The sequence below is a fragment of the Gadus macrocephalus genome, chromosome 9 (genome assembly GCF_031168955.1).
Source record: "Gadus macrocephalus chromosome 9, ASM3116895v1".
Classification (NCBI taxonomy): domain Eukaryota; kingdom Metazoa; phylum Chordata; class Actinopteri; order Gadiformes; family Gadidae; genus Gadus; species Gadus macrocephalus.
In genome coordinates, this window is record NC_082390.1 from 13,812,048 (window position 1) to 13,824,858 (window position 12,811).

General features: G+C 42.7%; 1 protein-coding gene across 1 annotated transcript in view; it reads right to left on the reverse strand.

Annotated features, from left to right (window-relative positions):
* Positions 1–2,185: 2,185 nt before the first annotated feature.
* necab2 (N-terminal EF-hand calcium binding protein 2) overlaps positions 2,186–12,811 on the reverse strand; it is a 46,036-nt gene continuing 35,410 nt past the window's right edge. The window contains exons 7-10 of the mRNA XM_060061588.1: positions 9,101–9,213; positions 6,548–6,625; positions 5,885–5,976; positions 2,186–5,614 (exon numbers count right to left, since the gene is read on the reverse strand). Coding sequence (XP_059917571.1) covers positions 5,586–5,614; positions 5,885–5,976; positions 6,548–6,625; positions 9,101–9,213 — 312 coding nt within the window. The 3' untranslated portion in view covers positions 2,186–5,585. The remainder of the gene's footprint in view (positions 5,615–5,884; positions 5,977–6,547; positions 6,626–9,100; positions 9,214–12,811) is intronic.

The following is a 12,811-nucleotide window of genomic DNA, read 5'->3' on the forward strand; positions in this document are numbered from 1 at the left end:
TAAAAAACAACAGTGTTACCCCTTATGTTTTTTTTCATGACGACCAATAAAAACAACAGTGTTACCCCTTATGTTTTTTTTCATGACGACCAATAAAAAACGACAGTGTTACCCCTTATGTTTTATTTGACAAAGACAACAGTGTTACCCCTTACGTTTTTTTCATGACGACCAATAAAGAACAACAGTGTTACCCCTTATGTTTTTTTTCATGACGACCAATAAAAAACAACAGTGTTACCCCTTATGTTTTTTTTCATGACGACCAAAGTAAAACGACAGTGTTACCCCTTATGTTTTTTTTCATGACGACCAATAAAAAACGACAGTGTTACCCCTTATGTTTTATTTGACAAAGACAACAGTGTTACCCCTTATGTTTTTTTTCATGACGACCAATAAAAAACAACTGTGTTACCCCTTATGTTTTTTTTCATGACGACCAATAAAAAACAACAGTGTTACCCCTTATGTTTTTTTTCATGACGACCAATAAAAAACGACAGTGTTACGCCTTATGTTTTTTTTCATGAAGACCAATAAAAACATCAGTGTTACCCCTTAGGTTTTTTTTCATGACGACCAATAAAAAACCACAGTGTTACTCCTTATGTTTTATTTGACAAAGACAACAGTGTTACCCCTTATGTTTTTTTTTCATGACGACCAATAAAAAACAACAGTGTTACCCCTTATGTTTTTTTTCATGACGACCAAAAAAAACGACAGTGTTACCCCTTGTGTTTTTTTTCATGACGACCAAAGTAAAACAACAGTGTTACCCCCTATGTTTCATTTGATAAATATAGACCCTTATGTTTATTTCATGACAGCCGATAAAAAACGACAGTTACCCCTCATGTTTTTTCCATGTTGACCAAAAAAAACGACAGTCTACGTTTTTGCGGGGATCCAAAAATGAGCTGTTTAAAGTGTTAACCTCCGACCTTAACAATGCACCAACAAGACACCGGACATAGGCATCACGAAGGTTATACTTGACTTTATAATTCACATGAAATAGATATAAGAGTCTTCCAACAGAAGACATCAACCGGACTTGAACCCCGGTCTCCAGGGGGTTAGGCAGAGTGCACTCCACTGCACCACTGAGGCGATGACATTACACAATAATCAATCATCAATAAAGAGGATATACATGACATTAAAATGTATGTGTGTATTTCTATTATTTTCCTTATGTTTTTTTTCATGACGACCAATAAAAAACGACAGTGTTACCCCTTATGTTTTATTTGACAAAGACAACAGTGCTACCCCTTATGTTTTTTTCATGACGACCAATAAAAAACAACAGTGTTACCCCTTATGGTTTTTTTCATGACGACCAATAAAAACAACAGTGTTACCCCTTATGTTTTTTTTCATGACGACCAATAAAAAACGACAGTGTTACCCCTTATGTTTTTTTTCATGACGACCACTAAAAAACGACAGTGTTACCCCTTATGTTGTATTTGACAAAGACAACAGTGTTACCCGTTATGTTTTTTTCATGACGACCAATAAAAAACAACAGTGTTACCCCTTATGGTTTTTTTCATGACGACCAATAAAAAACAACAGTGTTACCCCTTATGTTTTTTTTCATGACGACCAATAAAAACAACAGTGTTACCCCTTATGTTTTTTTTCATGACGACCAATAAAAAACGACAGTGTTACCCCTTATGTTTTATTTGACAAAGACAACAGTGTTATCCCTTATGTTTTTTTCATGACGACCAATAAAAAACAACAGTGTTACCCCTTATGTTTTTTTTCATGACGACCAATAAAAAACAACAGTGTTACCCCTTATGTTTTTTTTCATGACGACCAATAAAAACAACAGTGTTTTATTTGACAAAGACAACAGTGTTGCCCCTTATGTTTTTTTTTCATGACTATCAATAAAAAACCACAGTGTTACCCCTTATGTTTTTTTTCATGACGAGTACTGTATATACAGTCGATAAGATAAGAAAGCCCTTTATGAATCATAAATAAATATGATTTATTTTATTTATCCCATTTAGATATTGCTGAGATATTGTGCAAATATGTGTGCAAAATGTAACCGTTATGAGGCAAACACAGACTGAGTCACGCCCCCCTCCCACCGCCCAATGGGGCACACCCGTACAGGACTCTTAATGAAGAATCTAAATGAAAGAACCACGTCTCTGTTTAATAATTTTATTGAGATTCATCACTCTACATCATCTAGATGTCGACATATTTTTTTAAGACCAAATATATATATATATATTTCATTTTGCTTAAACATACATATGAACTGTAGTATTTCATTAAACATTGCCATAAAAGTGAAATGTATTTATTTTATGCCATTTTTATAATCATATATATTAGGTATTATCATTTTGTCTCCATAATAGGAATACTAGAAAACAAACAAGAAAATTAGGTAAGAAATACACAAAACTCATTAAAGAGTAGCATGGCCTAATACTACGGCAAGGTTACTAAACATTCAGTTTACATGCACTCAAAGTGAAAAATAGGAAAGTCATAGAAAGAAAGAGTGTTACGATCATGGCAACATTTCTAATGCGCTAGATTCCTACTAGCTAACATTTTGAATCCTGGTGTTAAACGTCCTCCTCAGAGAAGGTGTGTTAAGGTAGGCTGCTCTCAAGCCAAACATGGCCGGCCTATCCTACCATTCACTCAAAAAAAGATTCTCTCTATGGATTTCTTCACTTCCCTGAATCGTGTTGGCCGCCAGTTAACAACAGCAAGCCCACCCTAAGAATTGAAACGGCGATGATTAGGGTCTGCTTTTTTGATGGCACAACTCTTTCATTATATGACCCAAGCGGAAGAGTAGGAGAGCAGAGCAGGCTGTCCCAGGAACATCCAGGAATGTATTAACAGGAAACAGAGTTGGCACCATCATGACGTTCACGTACACGATGTCTCACCAGAGACCAGCCCAGCCAGCGCACGAGATAGTAGGAATAAGAAGGGTCTTTCTTCAAAGATTGTGGACTGCATTCAGCCGGGCACATTGTTACTGTAAAACAATGGCTATGGGTGCATTTTGTTGTTATTGTCACAGACGTGTTCACTTAGATCCATGCATTATGGCTTTGTATTTCTATTCATTCTTTTATAAGAGATCCCTGTCCCTGGGCACAAGCAAGGTTTGTCACAGTTTAGAGCGACACAGCGTGTTCCTCACTTGCAAAAGGATCAGATCTCTGTGTTTTGTAATGCAAATGCCAATAAACGTTAGTAACACAATTCAGAAATAGAGCAGCGATATCAAAACCCAATGGCATCCTTCTATGGGTCCATCTTGTTTGTTATCTGTTTCGATATAGTTTGTAATATATTAGTACATTTCAACATTCCATCCAAACACAATGCCCTGCTCAATGCATCCCTGCAGTCTAAAGAAGGGCAAGTAGAAGTTCACTATTTGTCTGGTAAGGCTGGATCCCTATCTGTGTCTTTCTGAGTAGCCGATCGTACGCGCACCGTGGCAAATGACTAGCTGTCACAGAGAGAAGGAAACAGACTGGTGAGTTAGCTGGATGGCAAATGATGCTTTTAGAAAGGGATGGAAAGCGCCATTAATACAGAGGGACTTTTATCATTGAACAATCATCTTCAACAAGATCAAACATGTTTACAAAGTAGTACTATTTATCTCAGATATCAATAAACATTTTTTTTTCATACTCAGTAATCTATCTATATTCAAGCCACAATAGTCATTACTTTATACATTGTGCTTCAGAGTGTTTCTTCTGATTGTGTTCCGGTGGTGGTTCCTTCAGGTATTTGATTAGGTGGTCCAAAGTCACGTGCTATCAGAGGTGGAACTAGAAATACTTTGGATTATATTGTTGATCCTGATTTGAACCAGACTCGAACAATGGAAAGTGTTGCTTAGGCCAACATCCTCCAGCAAATGATTGCGTGTGTATGTTTTGTAGCTAAACGATTTAGCGGGGGCAATTAAAGATTTTGTCAGTTTGAATAGTTTCTCTGTAGTTTCTCTATGACTAACCTTGGGTTAGCATAGCTTTGCATGAACATACGTCATCAGTCTTGACGATTATCACTGGTGGTCAAAGCAGTGGTGCTAAGATGGCTGATAAAGGCTGAATCGTGAAGTTCGTAAAGATGCAGTAATATTCCCTCCCCAGGTATCCCATATGATCCCAGTGAGGCCCCCTACAGCTGTATTAATGCAACAGAATATTTCTGAATATGCCAATGGTTCGACTTTGAAGACACTTGTTAAGTTCTGCCCTGCCCACTGGAAAGTGTTTATTCCAAGTTGGAGTCAGTGAAACTCCTTTACATTTATAACTCACCATAGGGTGCGATATTTAAGGCATTATCTTCATGTCATTCAAATGTTGCCCTCTTGAAATTCTGATTCATAATTATGAGGATGTGTAACCTAATATCCATTTTGAAACCAGCCATTGTTGGGGCTAAGCCCCCACCACTTATTTTAAGAGAAAGTTGCACTGTAGCACTAAAATACATAAAACAAATCTAATAATATCAGTACACTGTTTCTCATATGTAAAGTAGTTACTAGACAACTAATATAGGCTATCTGCCAATTGTGACCATAAACAAGGCAAACAAAAGGATTCTAAACTGCTTTAGGATGTTGCTGCCGATATGTTGTTCTCCATCTTACGGTAGCAGCAAACAGTTTGTAGCGGTTGATGTGAAACCTTCACATTAACAACAAGGCAATCCAGTCTGGTCCGCCCCTAAATGACCATGGCGTTACTGTGTACAGGAACCGTACCGGCCCTAATGCTACTACGGTGCATGAAATGGAAGCTACATGAACATCCGATCCCTCTAATCCTACTGCTACATCGAGTGACGCTGTGTTGTATTATCCGTAGTGCCTCCCTGCTTCGCCACGGCAACAAGCTGTTATGCCTAGCTTGAATGACATCGGTTAAAGTGCTGTAATTAATTAATAACACCCTCCGAGCCGTTGGACTTCAGTTAGGGACGACGCGCGGTCTCCGTTGGGGCACACCTTTGTTGAACAACACCAGTGAAATCGAGCATCTTCTATTACAATGACGGCTACATCTAATCATCGAAATCATACAAATCAAATCTGAGCCTCTATCTTCAATACAAAAAACATGATCTTTGCTACATGGAAGTCTGTGTACTATTCGGTGAGCTGATATAGTAAACCAATCCAAGGCGAGGCTGCCTTGGGTGAGATTGGAAAGTATGTAAAGTCATCTCACCTTGCCCCCTTACCCTTGTTTCAGTATCCAATGCAAGTGCTGCCATTCATTTGCCCCGTGTAAACATGTAGCATACTTACAAAGACAAGGGGGTGTAGGGCTATGTGTTTTCTGGTTGGGAAGGGGCGGGAGGGACAGGAGGCGGGCGAAGGTGGTAATGCTGGGTGGGTGGGTGGGTGGGTGGGTGGGTGGGTGGGGGGGGGGTATAGATAGCTAAGAAAAAGGGGGGGGGAGGATGGGTGGGTGGCAGGAGGCGGGTCTTAAGGAGGGTAGGTCTGTCCAGGTGTGGTGGCGTGCCGTCAAACGTCTCAGTCCTCATTCTCTGTTCAGACTGCACCAGGCAGCTGGGACGGACAAGACGGACGGACAGAGACAGAGACGGTGAAGGAAGAAGAAAGAATGAGACGGAGAACCGAAGATGGATGAAAAAAGGCAGAGGAGTCATGGAAAGTAAGAAGAATTGGAAAAAGAAAGCGACGTTAGGATTGGTTATTGAGAGCCCATTGGAAAACACTGCAATCCCTTTTCACTGACATGCCATATTGAGACCATCGCCAGTATACATCATTTCTAACTCAGAGTGCAGTGATGTCACTGCCTGGCGATGCAGTTACCTGGCACAGCTACAGTGGACACGGCTTCAGGCTGGCATAGTGTGTCCACCTTCACATGCTGAAAGGTTTTGATAGGTGCCGACTGCAGGTGCCTGGGACCGCACACACACACACACACACACACACACACACACACACACACACACACACACACACACACACACACACACACACACACACACACACACACACACACACACACACACACACAGACACACACACACACACACACACACACACACACACACACACACACACACACACACAGAAAGAGAGCAAAGTACACTTCAAAGAGTGCAGGGGGAACAGGCCCCTTCCTGACTTAGACTTGGCCGTACTTTACTGTAAGGGTGAAATATTAATGGCACTGGGAAGTGAGCAATAGGGCAGAAACTCTGTAAAGGCAGCATCAGCAGTCCACCACTCAGCAGCATCACGACCACCTTGCTTCATTAGCTTTCAGATCAATAAACAGTTTTTGGTGATAGACGTGAAGGCAGAAGTGGAACCGGGTTCCTTTCGGGCATTTCATTAAAGGAATAATTTCTTTGTCTTTTCATCCACTCATCCAAACTGAACCACCATTGGAGTCTTATCTAGTGTCTGCACACTGGCCGGACATGAAGGTTTTGTGGTTTGTTTGTGGTTTGTGCGAGCTCTCACCTCTTCCACTCCTCCTCTCCATCCCAGAACTCGTAGACGACAAAGGACAAGCCATCTGGCAACCTGACTGCAGTCACACTGCAGAAGGAGGGAATAAGTAGAGCCAGTTAGAGGAGAGAGATGGAGCAGGGAGGAGAGGGAACAGAGACAGGGCGGAGGCTGGAGGGGAGATGGATGTGTCGCGAGAGCTCCGAGACAGACCCGGGACAAAGGAGTTTGTCTGAGGTAGTGAGCGAGAGGGAGAAAAAAGGGGGAGAGGGAGAGAGAAAGAGAATGTGCATGAGAGAGAGAGTGACATCAAAGGAATGAGTGATGACAATATCAGCTGTGGGGGTTATAGTATGAAGGGCAGACAGTTATTGTTTGCAGGGGGTGGAAGAAAATTGAGTTAACGCATGATATCCGGGCAGGAGCTGGCAACACAGAGTGGGGAAACAGGGAGAAAGGGCTTGAATAGGGATGGATAGAGGGTCATTAGCACACAGATATGAGGAGACTTTATTGAGAATAGAACGGGGTGGGGGGGGGTCGGGTAAGGAATGTATCTGAAAAAGAGTGAGATGGTGTCAGAGACAAAGGCAGTTCTTACTGAAAACGAGGACACATGAAAGGGTTAGCCAAGCTACGGCGTCGATATGAGAATAGACAAAATGGCATATTTCCGAAAGCACTTGCATCGCATCGAATGCCACCCAAAACGTGGCCTTTTGTAAACTCACATTACGATCATATTTTCCTGACCCATAGCCCCTAAAAATGTCATGTCATAATAAGAAAACATATTGCATGGTAAACAGCTCTCTATGGTTTATGGTTTATAGTGAACATATAATAATGATTGAACTTCTGTGTCAAACATACACAGCTAGGTTTACAGCTTTATGAACCAGTAGTCAGCAGCTTGGCATCCTTAATATTGCTCATCCACTTTATAGGCATACAGTATATGTTCATAGGTATATGGTATATATGTTACACACTGTTGATTCCATGCTCACGTGTAGACGTGGCACAATGAATCTATAGAATCTCTCTCTCTCTCTCTCTCTCTCTCTCTCGCGCTCTCTCTCTATCTCACTCTCTCTCGTTGTTAAAAAAAAGAAAAGAGCCTTACTGGCTTTGAAACACCAACCTTTCCCCTGTTCTATTATTTAGAGCAGGGCTATTGTTAAGCGTAGGGCTTCTCAACCTGCTGCACGCCTTCCATAACGCCTCTTAATGCCCCAAGTCCCCAGCATATTAAAAAGGAGAATGGAGAAAACATCACTTGTAACTGATGTAATGGTCAGTGCAACCACTGCGTCATGGGAAAGAGAGACCTATATTATACACATATTTACATAAGGTCTAGTAGTCTTAATTTAGATAGTATAGTAGTTTACTGGGAACTTGGTTTGGAAACATATGATACAAATTGACTTTATACCTCGACCTTTCCTCCAAAATAGTCACACATGTCTGTAATTGCTTGTTTGTGGGCAGGAATAACGTTCCATCCAGAAATGTTATTGATTGAGATAATGCAATAGTAAGTTCTTTGCAATTGCACATTGATTCCTAAAAGGATCGATAAGGGTTTCCCACATCCTTTGTGTGTGTAATCACACCCTAATATCCTGGTTTACTGAATGTGTTATTGCCGGGCAGAAGTTATTCAGGTTCACATATCTCCTAATGGAATATACAATAACATCCAGTTATAATTGGAAAAGCCTCCGAGCGCGTCCTGAAGAGCATGCTGGGAGACAACAGAGAAAAGGTAATGAATGCTTGAACGCTTGCTAGCCTAGCAATGCTGCCAAACCAGCCTAGGAAATGGTGAGGCTAGCTTGCCTGCTAGTATCTCACTTAGGATCGGAGTAACCACCCAAGTCCACATTGAATGAAGGAGTTTCCAGGCTCAGGAGGACATGAGCTTCCTGCCTCGTCCTAGAATCACAAGCTAACTGTGATTAGCTATCTAACTGCCACTTCCAGCCCCCTGTTGGCTATTTTCGCTCTCTCTTCTTACAAATCACTGCCGTTCATCTACTGCCACTCGTCTGTCAATCTCCTGATCAGCTGCCATCCTTGATAAGGAGCACATGTCAATCCCCGCTTCAATCAACAATATCGACTCTATCACTCAGTTGATCTTTGTCTGCACTTTCCCTTGCACAGTAGACTCAGCTAGATGCAGAGAAATAAATAGATTATATAAACAATAGGCTTAGAAGCCTATCACATTTTATAGTCAATCCATTTATGAGTCTCACCGTCAAATGAGATATGCAGACACGATTATCACTTCAATCAATCCATCCCGTTTATGATGAGGTAGGGCCCCTTGTCTTAAGATGGACATGGGCTTTCACTCTGAATGACTACTGATACACTTGATATACGTTCTTGTTCTGGTCATACTTGTATTAACTTCTTCCTTGTCAGGCCACTTGGGGCGCTGGAGCCTGTCTTTGAATCTTGCAAAGGATAAGCATATGGCAGATGCTAAAGAAAATCCAATGCTAATATTTGTTTGTGCACACAGCTGAGGAAGAGGAAGGAAGGACTTACTGGAAGCAGTCTCGCTGGGCCGACACATTCTTCAGGTACTGCTTAAGAGCTTCACAAAACTCCCCCAACTTCTTCTGGGAAACCACCATCTCCTGACGCACCAGCAGCAAGGACTGGGAGAGGTCAGACAAGGAGACCATGAGACGAAGGTAGAGAGAGAGATATAGGTAGAGAGAGAGATATAGATATATTCATATATTTATAGAGTGTGAGAGAGAGAGAGAGAGAGAGAGAGAGAGAGAGAGAGAGAGAGAGAGAGAGAGAGAGAGAGAGAGAGAGAGAGAGAGAGAGAGAGAGAGAGAATACAACACAGTTATACATTATTATTATGCAACCGCGTGCAACGTCTACCAAAACACCAACATGATACAACAAGAGAAAGAATGAGAGAAAGAGAGGGTAAGATACAAATATAGTATAGTGTGCAAGTTTGTGGGATGTAATGTACAACGTATGACGTGTGATAGCAAGACAGAGACTTTGCTTTTAGGTTGTTCTGTTGTGTTTCAGGTTGGATGTTTGATGGTTTCTCCGCTTTTGTTTATTTTTTCTTACAAAAAACCAAATCCCAGGCTTATATCAGTTTCACACCTCCCTCAAGTCCAGAGGCCAAAAAAAAAAAAAAAAGGGTGCCGAAAGAGGCCTCTATTGATTCCTAGGCCTCTATCCTGCCAAGTGATTGGTTATCCCCTCAGGGCTGGACCTTGGCAATCTAGAGGCTGTAGTACTTGGTAATGCCCTTTTACTGGCGCCATGCTGGGCAAGAAAAGGTATGACATCAATTACAACGCAAGCAGAAAGAACATGCCTTCCCGTAAATATGAAGCTCCAACCCATCACACAGGAGTGGGTTAGAGTTGATACAGCCGACAGCCGTCCACTCTGACCCAAATAGCAACTCTTTAGTGACCTTCTTTGGCAGAGGTGATGGGAAATTCAAAGCACACTTTACTCATTTTGAGAGATGCTGCTATAATACAATAGGATCTAACGGTCTCTTCCTTCACCTCCTCCTCACTCCCCTTCCAAGTTTCTTTATCTGCATGTCTTCTTCCTCCACCACATACGCCCCCACACACACACCTCCCCCCGCTCTCTCTGTCCTTATTAACAGCACTGCTCAGCGTCGCCCCATCTTCCAGCTCGGTTGTGGAATAGGAAAGTAGGTTAACTCAGTCTGGATGGAACTCTTGGCTATCTGTTCGGCTGGTGTTCTGCATCTGAAACATGGTGGAGACGTAGTCACCCAGAGTTTTGACTGTTTTAAGCTTTCTAGAAAATGAAAACATCCACATAATGGGGTTTAAAAGTATGCTGTGGTGGGGTTGATACAAAAAAAGGTGTTATAATACACATTTAAACTATTGGCAGTACACTTGCTACAAAGCAATAATGATTGCTATGGTGCTTTCCGTTTCAGGGAATAGCAGCTGTTACCCACCAGCGACTGATAAAATTGTTAGTGTGTGAGAGAGAGAGAGAGAGAGAGAGAGAGAGAGAGAGAGAGAGAGAGAGAGAGAGAGAGAGAGAGAGAGAGAGAGAGAGAGAGAGAGAGAGAGAGAGACTGCCCTGGTAGTGTCTATCTATAACATTTCAGCCGTTTTAACACATGATTACTTCCCCTTTACATCACAATCATCAATGGCTGCCATGTGTTCAGCAGCACTAAAGCAACATACCAGTTCTGCAGTTTGACTCTCCATCTGGTCACCACTTAACTAGGCTGTCTCTGGGAGCCGGTGTGGGATGAGCGGGAATGGAAGAGAGAGGGAGAGAGAGAGAGAGGGAGAGCGATAGAGAGAGACAGAGCCAGAGAGCCTGGGAAATTGTGTGTGTGTGTGTGTGTGCGTGTGTGTGTGTGTGTGTGTGTGTGTGTGTGTGTGTGTGTGTGTGTGTGTGTGTGTGTGTGTGTGTGTGTGTGTGTGTGTGTGTGTGTGTGTGTGTGTGTGTGTGTGTGTGTGTGTGTGCGCGTCTGTGTGTGTGTGTGTGTGTGTGTGTGTGTGTGTGTGTGTGTGTGTGTGTGTGTGTCGGTGTGGGAGTGTGTGTGTGTGTGTATGTGTGTTAATGCTCACGTTAGTAAATTAAGACCAATACTGGAATATAATATGCTGGGCTGCTCTGCTTTCTTATACCTCAAAAACCACAGTACACTCACCTACACGTTGCATTATTCACACAAGCACAGACAACCCCCCCACTCATGACATATAAACACACACACACACACACACACACACACACACACACACACACACACACACACACACACACACACACACACACACACACACACACACACACACACACACACACACACACACACACACACACACACACACACACACACACACACACACACACACACACACACACAATACATGCTATATGACCCAGCAGCAAGTAAGTCAATTAAATATCGCTCCATTAAAGGATTTGTCTGGTGCTGGACCCCAGGTTAATGGATGACATCTGCTATGTCAGGATGTAAATCAGCCATGATTTCTGTCCAACGCACCCCCTCTGGCGCCTTCTACAAACGGGCAGTTTGCCAGCCATTGACATCCATTCCATTCCAAACAAGTGTGTAGCAGCTCTCACAGCTGTGTTTTTATTCAGTTTAAGGGAGCCCACTCAAACTGCTCTGGCTATGTCTTTTCCTCCAAAAGATGCTCACAACCGAACGAATCCACAAGTTTGGATTCTGTGTTTACGCGCCACTGCGATGCTCAGAGTGAAGACAGTTGCTGTGTGTCGGGCTACACACTGAACGAGCCGTTATTAATTCAGCAATTCCCCCTAATTTCACACTGCCTGACTTTTATGAAAGAGTAGCATTTGGTGGACGCGTTGGTGCGTACAAATAAGAGTTCTCTGCAGAAGACATTGAAATCAGACGTTCGGAGTGGGATGGATTGAGGAGGCAACAGAAATTGATTAGCCGGACCAGTCAAGAAAATAAATGTTTATGCATATAGAAATGTTCCTCTGCACTTAGAACTCAGAATTATTACTGCCTAAAACCAAGCCATTATCTTCCCTCTGAATTCCAACTGGGCGGCTCTTCTCTATCGCTGTTCTCCTCGATGTCCCTGAGCATGTTTAGTGGCGTGTTAACACAGAATCAAAACTTGTGGATTTGTTTGTCTGTGGGTCTTTTTGAAGAAAACGACCTTGCCAGGGAAGATTGCATTCGCTCATTTGTGTTGGCTTAGGCAAAGATCCAGCTGTGGAAGATGCTAAACACCCGCTTGGAATAGAATGGAAGTCAACGGCCAACTGCCCATCTTCTGAACGCGTGCAGCACACTGTGAGAGGGTTAGACTCACTCGACAAAGCGTTTAAGCCTCCGGCTATGCTCTTTAGTCCAAACCAGACGACTGCTCATACGCGCTCTGACCTCTGCTCCCTGTTCACACACAGGAAGCACATCCAGAAAGCCTGGATGTGCAGACAGCGCAAAAGAACATTCTGCGTTTTGTCTGATTTGATGGATCATACATTTGTTGGGGGCCATGGTTAAATGCAGTTTTAAAAAAGAAAATCGACATCTCTCATCTCAGCATGCTCCTTCTGTGTAATCTTTCATCTCTTTCTCCGGCGCCGTGTCTCGCTTTCCAAACTGGCCCAAAGAGACCCTTTCCATGGATCCTCCTACCAAAGAGACCCTCGCAGACGCCTAGGGCTGGGAGGAGGAACGGCCAGGAGCCACAG